The following is a 13,499-nucleotide window of genomic DNA, read 5'->3' on the forward strand; positions in this document are numbered from 1 at the left end:
AAACACAAGTTTGCTACAAGCAAAGAGGAGACATGCAACAGCCTTAAAATGGATAAAAACATTGCCACAATAATCATGGTTAATACATGAATAAAGTTATATTATTAGTATTGGCTTCCCTCTTGTGGTAATGAGTAAGCTGTAGCCCTAATATGTAACCAGAATCTGCTGAGACATCTGTCTAACACAAAATGCTGCAATATGCTCACTGGGCAAGATCCTTGTGTCTATGCACAAGACAGATCATTTCAAGTTCAAGGCAGACACAAAGATCTGTACGTGGCAAGTAAGTGGCAGGCTGGGGTCTCAGACCTGCAGAGGTACCTCTGACTTGAATATTTGGGAGATCTACCTCAGTATGACTCAGGCCAGTATATGGCCCAAGTTCAAACTGAAGGAAGAGAGGGCTTCCACTTGAAGGGGCACTTTCAGAGCTGGCTGAGATGGTGGTTCATGCTCTAGGTCTGTTCAGTCCATGATCTCTGCTGATTCTGTCAGTTTAGTGACAGACCTCAATGCTATGGACCAGCACCTCTAACTAATATTGCTATTCTGACTCTAGAAGGCGAGTCTAGATTATCTCATTTCCTACAGCAATGATGGAGGAGGTGTGATGGTCCTCCTCTCCTTTGTTTTCCCCATAGACACTTGCACACTACCATAATTTGGCTGACATTTGTGAATATACAATTTTTTTTTTTTTAACAGCAACATGTATAAGAAGGCACCATTGCTATTAATAAGGTGTGTTTCATCAAAAGAATTTAAAGCTGCTTATAAAGGGTGTTAGTCTCATTCTTGCCTTTTTAAGATGGGGGAACCTAGACATAGGATATTTAGAAGCCTATCAGCAGGCCAAACGCAGGGCTGAAAATATGTCCCAAATCTCCTGAGTCTCAGAGCAATGTTCTAACTGCTCCTCTGCCAACGTGTGAAATGGTAAAGCTCAGCTATTAGTACTACCCACGCCAAAGCATGTCTATTATTCACATATTTTCCCAAACCAGTTCTTTTTACCATTGGTATTTGACACACAACTTTTAAAGCTGTCATATGTCCAAGTGAGCCCACATCACCTTTTCTAGCATAAAGCCTCACAGATCAATGCCTATTTCACTAAGCTATAAAAATTGTACCATAACTCACCCTTAAATTCTCTTTTCAGACTTTCTAGAGTATCTTATGAGCACTGTAGATTTTTTTAATTCTACACTTTAAAAAGTATAGATATTTTGCCAAGGAAGCTTCAAGCACCAAGGAAGCTTCAAGAAAAGGGGGTTTTCTTCCCCTTTTACAACAGATCAGTATGGTAGCTTGGAAAATAAACTAGAACACAATCAGCACCCCAAGAATACATCATGCTCAATAAAATTATAACAATCATTTTATCATATCATAGAATGGCTAGGGTTAGAAGGGACCTTAAAGGTGATCTAGTTCCAAGCCCTCTGCATGGGCAGGGACACCTCGCACTAGGCCAGGCAGCTCAAGGCCCCATCCAACCTGGCCCTGAATACTTCCAGGGAGGGGCAGCCACAACTTCCCAGGGCAACCTGTTCCAGCGTCTCACCGCACTCACAGGAAAGAATTTTTTTTCCTAATGTCTAACCTAATAATATAACAAATGCTATATGCATAAAAATATAACAATACTAGATGGAAAACATAGGCATAGGTGGTTGGTTTTACAAACCTCCCTATAATGAGCTCTCAGTAAAGTGTTCTGATGCTAAGTTCAATGAGTTCAGCCATCTAACTCAATATCACTTCTCCTCCTATTCTGAATCCCCCTAACTGTTTCTGTGGCTTTACAACCATTCTTTCCAGTTTGGAATAGAAAATAAGTGTTTCCTGTCCCCTGCCAATGAGTGAAAAACTCTTTTCTTAACAGGAAAATTAGTCAAGTCTTCTCTAGGCAGCTGGATTTTAGCGGGTGGGTCGCTCTGCCTGTACAGGCTCAGTCTCTGGGGAGCCAGCGTGACAGAGCACTTGAACTTAACCGCCCAAGCGGAACTGCTTATGGAGCACAGGGTATGGAAAACAACCAGGTGAATTAGATTCACTGAGAGTACCAACTGTTCCTGAGGAAGATAAAGGGCAGCCCCAGGGAGAGAGAAAAAAAAAATTGGAAAAAAAACCAAAACAAAACAGCACAACAAACAAAAACCTTCCTTCAGCAGCTGCAGGAACAAAAACCACAGTAGCAACAGGGAGGTGAGTCAGGTCATAGCTTTTCTGTGCCACATTCTCTGAGCTTAACTTGAGCACCATGAGAGGAAAACTCCTCCACTTCTTGTGAATAACATAAACTTTTTTACAGAGGTCAGGAACTTGTTTGCAACTACACCCTGGCTCCTCTGGGACTCTCCCATGCCGAGTCTGGGAATCACAGGCTCAGCCAAAGGGAAACAGCTGGGTGCAATTACTATCAGGCACAAAACAGCACTCAAAATAGGCTGAAAGCTCATGTTTCAGGTGAGTTGCAAGGTGAGGTTTAGGAAGAGCAGGCCCTGTCTGACCAACCTGATCTCCTTTTATGATCAGGTTACCCTCCTGGTGGATGAGGGGAAGGCTGTGGATGGAGTCTACCTGGACTCCAGCAAAGCCTTTGACACCATTTCCCACAGCATTCTTCTGAAGAAGCTGTCAGCCCACAGCTTGGACAGGGGCACTCTGCGCTGCATTAGGAACTGCTGGAGGCCCCCAGAGAGTGGTGCTGAACGGTGCTGACCCAATTGGTGGCCGCTCACCAGTGGTGTCCCCCAAAGATTGGTGCTGGGCCCAGTTCTGTTTAGTATCTTCATTGGTGATTTAGATGAGGGGGTTGAGTCCACCATTAGCAAATTCACAGATGACACTAAGTTGGGGGGAGTATGGATCAGCTGGAAGGCAGGAGGGCTCTGCAGAGGGACCTGGACAGACTGGAGAGTTGGGCTGATTCCAACGGGATGAGGTTCAACACAGCCAAGTGCCGGGTCCTGCACTTTGGCCACAACAACCCCATGGGGAGCTCCAGGCTGGGCACAGAGTGGCTGAGAGCAGCCAGGCAGAAAGGGACCTGGGAGTCTGGATTGACAGGAAGCTGAACATGAGCCAGCAGTGTGCCCAGGTAGCCAAGAAGGCCAATGGCATCCTGGCCTGTATCAGGAACAGCGTGGCCAGCAGGCCCAGGGAAGGGATTCTGCCCCTGTACTCAGCCCTGGTGAGGCCACACCTCGAGTCCTGTGTCCAGTTCTGGGCCCCTCAGTTCAGGAAGGAGATTGAGGTGCTGGAGCAGGTCCAGAGAAGAGCAAGGAGGCTGTGAAGGGATCCAGCACAAGTCCTGTGAGGAAGGGCTGAGGGAGCTGGGGGTGTTCAGTCTGGAGAAGAGGAGGCTCAGGGGAGACCTCATCACTCTCTACAACTCCCTGAAAGGAGGGGGTAGCCAGGGGGAGGGGGGTCGGTCTCTTCTCCCAGGCAGCAATCAGAAAGACAAGAGGGCATGGACTTAAGCTCTGAGAAAAAAGAGAAAAAATTTTTTCTAGAGAAAAAATTCTCCACAGAGAGGCATTGGAATGGGCTGCCCAGGGAGGTGGTGGATTCTCCATCCCTGGAGGTTTTTAAGAAGAGACTGAATGTGACACTTGGTGCCATGGTCTGGTAACCACAGTGGCAGTGGATCAAATGTTGGACTTGATGATCTCAGAGGCCCTTTCCTGGATGATTCTGTGATTCTATGAGGGGCAGAAGTAAAATGTCTGTAGCCTTGCTTAAAAATTTGGGGTTGGTAGTGTAATTTTTTTATGGGTAGTTGGGTTGTTTTTTGGGTTGTTTTTTGGGTTGTTTTTTGGGTTGTTGTTTTTTTAAAGGAGCTACCCCTGGTCTGATGGATGGTAAGTTTGGCTTGTTTTGTGGCGCTGACCTGATGCTCTCACCACTGTGAGAGCAATGTGTTGTTACAAACCTCATCTTTTTTTTTACCTCTACATGCTTCAAGTTCTTTGAGGAATGGCCTAAGTCTTGCCACAAGTTTTATGACACCTCACACAGATGAGCCCAGATCAAAACACATTCCCACCACTACCATGGTTGAAGAGTCATATCTAGATACATAAAAGTGCTGATTACAGTGGCCTTTGTGGCTGCCATGCCTGTGTGAAGCCCATGTGTCTTCAATATAAGCAGAAGGGTATGTCAAAATATATCTAAACTCAGACCAATTGTTTTCAAGATTTCTCAGATAAAAGGAAAATAAAATATATTTTATATTATTTCAGTTCTAGTCTGTCCCCACAAGAGAAAAAGGTGATGCTTATATCACCACATCTGCTAAGAATGAGAACTTTAAGGTTACAGTCCTACAAGCACTAAAGCAGTAGACACACAAGTTGCATGTTCTTCCAGGTGTTTCTCATGGGAGAGCTTGTAAATGTTCAAGTGCTCACTAAGTGACTAAATTGAGACAAGGCACCGAGGTAAATGTCAAATTATGAGGTACTCACAGGATGGGGAGTTTAACTGCTTTGTAGGATAAAAAAACTCCTATAAACTCCCATACAACGATGACGGTGTTACCCATTATTATAACAGACACCCAAGCACAAGAACAGGCTTTATCAGGATTTAAAGGAAATCCTTCCTTATGCCATAAGGCATAAAGGTGCAACCTGTTTATCACCTGTGGGATTTTACTTGTCTAAAATTAACCTATGATGAGATCTCTGATTTTAATTCTTTGAAGTACTATCAGGATTTGACCCAATCCCTAGTTCATTAAAGTGCTCTCAGCTCTCAGTGATGTGACTAACCTCATTAAGACAGATTTTCTGTGTGTTAAAATGTTACAGGATAAGACAGTGTTTCAGAATTGCACTCATAAATACAGAACACCTCTTCAAATAAATCCATTCTTTGCAGCATTCCAAAATATCAGTGCATGAACATTATCACCCAAAAAAATAGACAAAATAAGATTTTTGCTGAAGAAAACCAAGGATTTTTCTATGGTTTAGAATATGCTTTTCTTACCAAGAAGCATGATGTTATGTCAGGCTTAAACCTGTCATGGTTGTAGCCTTCAATGTCCCCATATTAAATATGAATCAACAAGGCCAGATGCAAGGGCCTGCACCTAGGCTGGGGCAATCCCAAGCACATATACAGGCAGCACAGAGAACGAACTGAGAACAGCCCTGAAAAAAGGGACTTGGGGGGATAGGTTGATGAGAAGCTCAAAATGAGGAGGCAATGTGCTCTTGCAGCCCAGAAAGCCAACCAGATTCTGGGCTGCATCAAAAGAATGTCAAGGGAGGTGATTCTCCCCCTCTATTCCACTCTTGTGAGTGGAATCCACTTCCACCCAATCTGCAGTGCTGTGTCCAGTTCTGGAGCCCCCAACAGAGGAAGGACACAGAGCTGTTGGAGCAAGTCTACAGTAGGGCCACAAAGCCTGGAGCACCTACAGGGACAGGCTGAGAAAGCCTGGAGAAGTCTTGGGAGACTTTATAGTGGCCTTCCAGTACCTGAAGGGAGCCTACAGGAAAGATGAGGAAGGACTTTTGACATGGGCACTTAGTGATAGAACAACAGAGAAAGGTTTTAAACTGAGAGTAGATTTGAATTAGCTATTAGGAAGAAATTCTTCAGTGTGAGGATGGTGAGACACTGGCACAGGTTCCCCAGGTCAGTTGTGTCTGCACCCTCCCTGGCAGTGTTCAAGGCCAGGATGGATGGGGAGCTACCTCATCCAATGGGAGGTGTCTCTGCCCATGGCAGGGGGTTAGAACTAGATAATCTTTAAGGTTCTTTCCAATCAAACCGTTTTGTCACTCGATTATTCCATGAAACACAGCCAGGGATGGAACAGGGAACTAAATTCCTACATCCGGAATAAAGCCTGTTGGTGATACTGTGTTCTTTCCAGTGGGACGATAGACCAGCTCTTTTATTCAAGCGAATTTCCTAAAGGGTCTCATTCTAATTCTCTGGGCTTGACGTAGCTGAAGCGATCCCTCCACTTTTAGTTTGTAGCAACAGCAACATCTAGTGACTCGAGTCTGCTCTGCAGAAAAGCACGCAGGGTGCTTTTCACTAACGCCATGCTACCTGCTTCAAAAGCACTGCCCACCTGAGCTACTCACACTGCAGAAAATAATTACTCAGTCTTTATAACAGCTCTGGGAAGCAGGCAAGTGTTTCACCATCTCTTATGGAAAAGCTGGAAGAATTAAGGAGAGAAAGAGTTTAACCACGCAAGATAATTTGGAAGCAGGCAGGATCCAAGTTGCTCAAGGTCATGCGGAGAGACTGACAGTAAGAGTTGACACTCAGACTGCCTACCCAATGCTCTATCTGGAAGACTGTCTCTTGGCCCTGGGAGACCTTTGGACCTGGTTTGTCTGAGGGGAGGAAATAGCTCACTGCATTTCCCAGGTAGTTTTGCTGTGTTAAAGGGCACCAGACATCTCTGAGGAAAGCACAGTTCACATATACTCTGCTGATGAACTAGTGTAACACCTGCTGTCCTGCGACGCTTGCTTTCCTGGTACATCTGAACAGAGGAATGTGCACAGGTGTGAGTTACAGGACCCTTACAGGAACGTGAGAAAGGGCTGTGGGTCACCAGTAACAGCAATCACCAGGCCACCAAGCATCCTCTGTGGCCCTGCCCAGCCAGCCCACCTCTGGACCCCTCCACATGTAAAGCCACAAACACGCACATGGCCAGCTCTGGGGCTGGGGGAAGCTCTGCATGTGCAGGGACAAGCAGAGATGGGGGCAAGGCCTGCACAGGAAGCAATTCCCCTGGTCATTCCAGTCCTGTCCAGAGCTCCGTGATGCTGCCAGGCTCTGCCTAAGGAATCATAGAATGGTTTGGGTTGGATGGGGCCTTAAAGATCACCAAGATCCAACCCCCTGCATGGGCAGGGACACCTCCCACTAGACCAGGTTGCACAAGTCCTCATCCAACCTGGCCTCCCTCCTGGGAGTGGCCATCAGCAACCTCCCGTGGCAATCTATTTCAGTATCTTACTACCCTCATGGTGAAGAAGCTTTTCCTAATATCTAACTTAAATCTACCCTCTTTCAGTTTAAAGCCATTACCCCTTGTCCTATCAATGCCCTCTCTGGTGGAAAGCCCCACCCCCCCCTTTACTGTGCTAGAAAGCCACTGTAAGGTCTCCTCAGGCCCCTCTCTTCTCCAGCCCTCTGGTCATCTTCACAGTCCTTCTCTGGACCCTCTCCAACAGGTCTGTATCTCTCCTGTGCTGGGAGCTCCAGAGCTGTACGCAGTATTCCTGGTGGGGTCTCAACAGAGCAGGGCAGAGCAGAGCAGGGCAGAGCAGAGCAGAGCAGAGGGGCAGCATCAGCTCCCTCTCCCCGCTGACCGCACTTCTGCTGATGCAGCCCAGGATGCAGTTTGCCTTCAGGGTTGTGAGCACACACTAGTGGCTCCTATAGAGCTTCTCATCTGCTACCACCCTCAGGTCCTTTTCCACAGGGCTGCTCTCTGTGTGCTCTCCTCCAAGCCTGTATCTGTGCCTGGGGCTGCACCAGCCCAGGTGCAGGACTTTGCACTTGGCCATCATTAGGTTGGCATGCGATAGTCTGCCTTCCCTCTAAGGTGTCACCCACACCACACAGCTTCGTATCATCAGCAGACTCACTGAGGATACACTATCCCACTATCCATGTCTCCAATAAAGATGTTAAATAGCACCAGTCCTAACCTAATACTAACCCCTGAGGAACACCACTTGTCACTTGCCTCCGCTTGCTCCCACAGTGGTCTGAAGGAAAGTCACCTTTTAGCACCAGGGTGACAGAAGGAGCAATGAGGGGGACATTTCACCCAGACCAGGGCAGTAATGCCACAGGGACCACCCTCCCATTCTCTTCACCTCTGAGCCTAGCACAGACCACCCTGCCCGTGCCAAGCAGCAGTTTCTCAGAGGAGGAGCACCCCTCGGGACAGCCGTATGGTTGGGGCACCTTTAGCGCTCAGCTTTTGCCACTAATTCTCAGGGGGGGGCCGGCGAGGCTGCTCGGAGCGCGCTGGGGAGAGTGACACCGGGCAGTTCGAGAGGAGGAAGGGGTACGAGGGGAGGCGGGGGCCTCCTGGGCCCCCCTCTCCCTGCCATGTCTCAGGAACTACATCCCCCAACAGGCAGCGGGAAGGTGCAGCCCTGGGGAACTACCCTTCCCATTGAGCGCCGGGGCAGAAGGGGACGGCGGGAAGCGGGGAGCCGGGGGCGGTGATCGCCGCGGCGCCTGCGCCCTTCCCTGCCTCTGGGGCCGGGCTCAGCGGTGACCTCGAGAGGCGGTGGGGGAAGATGGCGGCCGTGGCGGGGTTCACCCTGAAGGTGAAGTTGAGGCGGGGGCGGGGAACGCGGCGGCCCCTGACGCGGTGTTGGGAGCGGGGGAGGGGAGAGCGGGAAATGGGGGATCACGCCTCTGCCCTCACCTACCCCCCTTCCAGGGTTTCGGAACCCAACCCCCCGCCCCCAACCCCTTACCTCTTCCCCCGATCCCCCTCCGGTTCCCGGGGCTGGGGGTGCGTACCGACGGCGACGTTTCTGCTCCCCGCAGGTGCGGCAGCTGAGCACGTCGGTGGCCAGGCCGGCCTCCAAGCTGGTGAAGGTGAGGGGATGGTCTGAAGGGGTTTGGGGGGGGTTGTCAGCGGCTCGGGGTTGCGCTCAGCGCCCGCCTGCTCTCGCCCTCAGCCCCCCATCCAGGTGTACGGTCTGGAAGGGCGCTATGCCACCGCGCTGTACTCCGCCGCCTCCAAGCAGAAGAACCTGGACCAGGTTGAGAAGGAGCTGAACCGGGTGTGGGTAAGGTGTCCTCCGGCCTGCGTTGGCCTCAGCTCGGAGGGGGTGTTGGGAGCTGTGGGGCTTGCCTGATGCTTGTTAGGAAGGAGGTGAGGGTTAAGCCCCTCTGCAGCGTGAGGCTCCCCCTTAGCAGCAGGCCTGGCGTCTGTGCCCTCAGCCCTGTGCCCCTGGTGTGAGGCTGCTAGGAAGGAGCATCAGCTCTGAAAGAAACGTAAATAAGCCCCACCTGGAGCTGCCGTTTAACTTCCCATCAGCTTCAGACCTTCATTCTTACTCGATGAATAACTCTGTTGCCTGCTTTGGGTGGTCCAGTTAGGCCTCATAATGCTTGGAGAACTCTCTGTCTTTATTTAATGTTGCTTGTTTGTCATCTTAGACCCTCCTGAAGGACCCTAAGCTAGGCAGTGTCGTGATGAACCCTCACACCAAGAACTCTGTTAAACAAAAAGCTGTGAGCGATGCTTTGGCAAAAGAGAAGATGTCCCCTATTACTGTCAACCTGATGAGTGAGTAACCATTTGAGTTCTGAAAACCGTCTGGAGATACTTGTTTTTACTGGTAGCTCACCAAGTCTGCTTCTGGTGGGTGCTTTAAACCCTTTCAATGCATCTGCCCCTTCCAGACCTGCTTGCCGAAAATGGTCGCTTGCGGCACACTCCAGACATTGTTTCTGCATTTGGGAAGATCATGAGCGCGTACCGAGGAGAAGTGCTGTGCACAGTCACCACTGCACAGGTGAGTTAAATACCTATAGATTGAGTCTAGCAGGTAGGCATATAAAAAGTGTAAAGGTAGAAACCTTTTTTAGCTTAACTTTGTTCTCTGTAGTTTGCCATGTGAGTCATGAGGAAATTCCTCACCTCTACCAATGTGAACTTCTTTCTGCAAATAGTTTTTTGACATCCAGCTGGTAAAAAATTGAATCTTTTCCTCCCTTTTCAGGTAACATCTTTCCTTCACTGGGTGTGAACCCAGTGGCTGATAAAAACCAGCCCAGTTGGCTGATACAACTGCCTGTGTTCTTATTTCTGTCACCAGGATGATACAGATAGGCCAGAACTAACAGATGAGCTATTGGTTAGAGCAAAGCAAATACCTGACAGGGCTAAGGATGCTTCTGGTGCTTAGTGCTGCTCTTCACTGGGAGCAGCTACCTGATTCACCAACTGCAGTAATCTGGGCAAGTGGCTGACTTCCTAACTGTGGAAAGACTTTTCCCAAAGTGGCACAAAGGCAAGTCTGGCTGGTTCTCAGGAAGGGAGGAGGGAAGACAGTGTCTCTGTGAGCTGAAAACATCAGGCTGGAGGCATGGTGGTTCTGACACTTCAGTAACTTCTTATTGGATCCATGCCCGGGTCTGCTAGAATGCAAAAATGGTCATCCAGGTAGGTAATGTCAATCTGTGGCCTTTGGGTAGGGCTGTCTCCCCAGTGAGCTGCCTGCCTGGACTGAGGAGACTGATCCACTTTGGATTAACTTTCTCTCTGTAGGCCATGAACACAGATTGTCAGTCTAGTTGGTAGTGTGCAGGGAGGTGTAGACTCACAAACCTAGGCAAACCTTTCCACAACTTTTCCCAGATACTTCCTACATGAGGTCACACTCCTGCTGCGTGTTTTGGTGACACTGTTGTTAGTTTCTTTTGCTTCTCAAACTGGTAGCTGTTAAACAGAAATTATTTAAATTACCAGTAACCCAAAGCCACTGGTCTTCAGTGAAGTCCCTTTTGTTTCCATCTCAGTGGTATCAGAGTGACTTGTAGGGACAGCAAGGACAAATTCACAGTGTCTCTCCCACAGGGATGCAGAGTTCTTCCATGGTGATGGAGAGAGGTGCACTTAGCCAGGAGCATTCTGCAATCCAGCAGCATGGCTGGAAGCTCACTGCCAGTGTCCTCAGTCACTGCCCAGTGCTTTTCTTCTTAAGTTGATGGTCTTAACTGTAGCAGCAGAAATATTAATCTTTCCTTGTATAGCTCAAACACTGCTGTGAGTCAGATCCCAGTGTTTTCCATCAAGACTTTTGGCAGGATGGATTGCTGATGTTTGCCATCTGAAGATGTTTTCTTCAAAATTTTCTCTGGGAGCAGGTGCACAAATAACACAAGGTTTCTTTGAATCAGCAGGGCAGAAAGTGACTGCTGTTGTTGTGCTGTTCTTTGGTTATTCCTGTTCAAGAAGGCTGCTTAAAAACCCTTTGTCATGGAAGTGTTTGTCTTTAGAAGAATCAAAATATAAAATTTAGGTTGTCATTCAATTGTTTTGAAGTTCTTAATTTTCCTTGTCTTCTGTTCGTATTTTTCAGCCCTTGGATGATGCCAGCCTTAGTGAGCTAAAAGGTGTTCTGGGTGGATTCTTGTCTAAGGGAGAGATCTTGAAGCTGGAGACGAAGGTCTGGTTTTTTTATTTGTAAATAAATTTCAACTTTGTGTGTTAGGCTGGGCTTCAGTCTCTCTGATCTTAAAAAAAATATAATAATTACTGAGTCCAGTTGTTATATTACATAGTGCTGTGCTTTCATGTAGACTTGATGCTTTAATTACTAAAATCATAAATTTGGAATAGAGTGACTGCTAAGTAATCTGGAAAAAAAGGCTCTTTTAAAAGCCTCTTTTCAATAGCATAAAAAATCGTATACTGGGATAACAATTTTTTAGACAAATAATATAATTTCTGTTCAATATTTCTTCTTTAGACTGATCCAGCAATCCTTGGTGGCATGATTGTCAATATTGGGGAGAAGTACGTAGACATGTCAACAAGGTCTAAGATCCAGAAACTCACCAAAATCATGAAAGAGAGTGTCTAGCAAGCTGACCTTGTCATTCACAGTGAAAGCTGTGAGGTGGAAACAATAAAACTATTTCTTCTTGAATAGATTGTGTCAAGTATTTTGATTCAGAAACACAGCACTGAGGGAGCAAGGTGGTGAAGCAGCAGTGAATCTCACCTCGTCCTCACTGGCCATTTCATGAGACAGCTTGAAAACCTGTCTTGCCCTGAATTCAGGTGAATGTTGCTCTGAAGGAAATGGGGACTAATGCTCTGGGAGCTGAAAAATGGTGTCACCACTACTGAGGTTCTGTAAGTCTCCAGAGAAAATTTTTGCAGAGGATGTCATCATGATGGCAGGAACAGCTCCATGTGCTGTTCCTGTGTCTGGAAGGTGTGAGTGTTGGAGCTGCAGCTGCTGGAGTCACTCTGGTGCAACAGTGTCTCTTCAAACAGTGATCTAATCAGTGCTTTCTCAGCACCAAACACTTCTCAGGCCCATTTTGCTTCCACGCCTCTAATGCCAAAGAGTTTTCTTATACCTTAAACTGAAATTATCCTTGAAAACCTTAATAGTGAGGGGCCAAAGTGTTGGTAACTTAAAACTGTGTACAGATGTGTTTGGAGCTGTCATTTGATAATTTAGAAGTGTTGTCATGGTGGGCTGTTATGTGCTTCCCAGATGACGTTTGGATACAAAGTGTTCTTCCTGTTTTGAAATGCTTTGCCTCTGCTTCCCACTTAGATCATCTTGGACAGGCAGTGCCTGTTCCTCCCTCTTCGTCCTTGGTCAGGAGCTGACATTTGACTTAATTTTGGATGGATCCCATTCCTGCAAGGGTGGGATGTCAAAGTGGTGGTGCTAGCTGATTCCAGACGGGTTATTATTGAAACCTGTTCATTTGGCAAAAAGCCTCCCCAAACAGCTCCTGCCCTTCCCATCACACCTTCTGTGACATGGGCCATGATTTACAGACCACTGCAACGCAGGGTTTGGCTGCAGCACTGTCCCCTTGTGCTGACCCAGCCTTGAAACAGCTGTGATAAGAGTACTCCCTCCATGTATCAGCTGGCCCTGAGTGGGACAGAGGGGCCCCCTGTTCAACAGGGTACCAGTGGTACAGCCCTCGGGCAGCTGTCCTAATTCAGTAATTATTAACAAAATCTAGGGGAGAGACCAAGGTGGGGCTGCCATGTTCTCAGGCAGCAAAGCCACAGGCAGTCACTGCCAGCCTGTATAAATATTGCCAGTGACGTGCTTGGCCCCAGCTTAGGGACTTAATTTACCACAAAGCAACAGCACCTTGCCTACTAAGCAAGTTGTTGGGTCTTTTTATGGGGGTGCGGGTGGGTGGTTTCTAAATTTTTTTTTATAACTTTTTATTTTTCCTGTTTCACCACTGTTTCAGTCTCAATATTCAAATCTTTAAAAATGCTGACAATGCATTACAGATATGAAAATGTGTGCCAGGTGTTAAATAATGCTAAGTTATTTCCCTCCTGCTGGGGATATCCCTTTGCTTACACCTGTGTAGCTCTTTTGTCAACAGTCCCAATCTGAGGATGTATTTAACAAGTAAGTACAACGTACCATCACTTTTTCAGTACTTCTCAAGAATTTAAACAGTACACAGTTAAACTTTAAAAAAAAAACCTGGATTTATTCTTGCATAATTTCACTTACACAACTAGAGTCTCATCTGTACCAAACAAATCGTGCAGCCTAAACTCTTCATCAGCAGTTTCTACCTTGGTGAGGGCAGTCTGGGGAGTAGCACAATCCCTCAAACACTGAACACATTTTAGGGACTTCTGCTTAATAGGACCACGTATGTAAACTGTTTAACCAAGTGTGGCTGAGGAGACAACACATTCAGAGCAGCCCAAGAACAGCTGAAATTGTCTTATGAGAAACAGT

The 13,499-nt window shown here is 47.3% G+C and overlaps 1 protein-coding gene across 1 annotated transcript; it reads left to right on the top strand.

Moving 5' to 3' along the window:
* Positions 1–8,221: 8,221 nt before the first annotated feature.
* On the top strand, positions 8,222–11,684 carry ATP5PO (ATP synthase peripheral stalk subunit OSCP). The gene is made up of 7 exons (XM_071753855.1): positions 8,222–8,342; positions 8,569–8,619; positions 8,703–8,813; positions 9,187–9,316; positions 9,433–9,545; positions 11,115–11,201; positions 11,505–11,684. Exons 1-7 carry the CDS (start codon positions 8,313–8,315, stop codon positions 11,616–11,618), a joined length of 636 nt encoding a protein of 211 aa, XP_071609956.1. The 5' UTR covers positions 8,222–8,312; the 3' UTR covers positions 11,619–11,684.
* Positions 11,685–13,499: the final 1,815 nt, after the last annotated feature.

The sequence above is a fragment of the Heliangelus exortis genome, chromosome 1 (genome assembly GCF_036169615.1).
Source record: "Heliangelus exortis chromosome 1, bHelExo1.hap1, whole genome shotgun sequence".
Classification (NCBI taxonomy): domain Eukaryota; kingdom Metazoa; phylum Chordata; class Aves; order Apodiformes; family Trochilidae; genus Heliangelus; species Heliangelus exortis.

Excerpts from the sequence above, each read along its gene's own strand:
- ATP5PO (XM_071753855.1), top strand. The coding sequence starts at position 8,313 with ATGGCGGCCGTGGCGGGGTTCACCCTGAAG. Across the intron at positions 8,343-8,568 it reads TGGCGGGGTTCACCCTGAAG|GTGCGGCAGCTGAGCACGTC; the intron begins GTGAAGTTGAGG and ends TGCTCCCCGCAG. Across the intron at positions 9,317-9,432 it reads TATTACTGTCAACCTGATGA|ACCTGCTTGCCGAAAATGGT; the intron begins GTGAGTAACCAT and ends TGCCCCTTCCAG.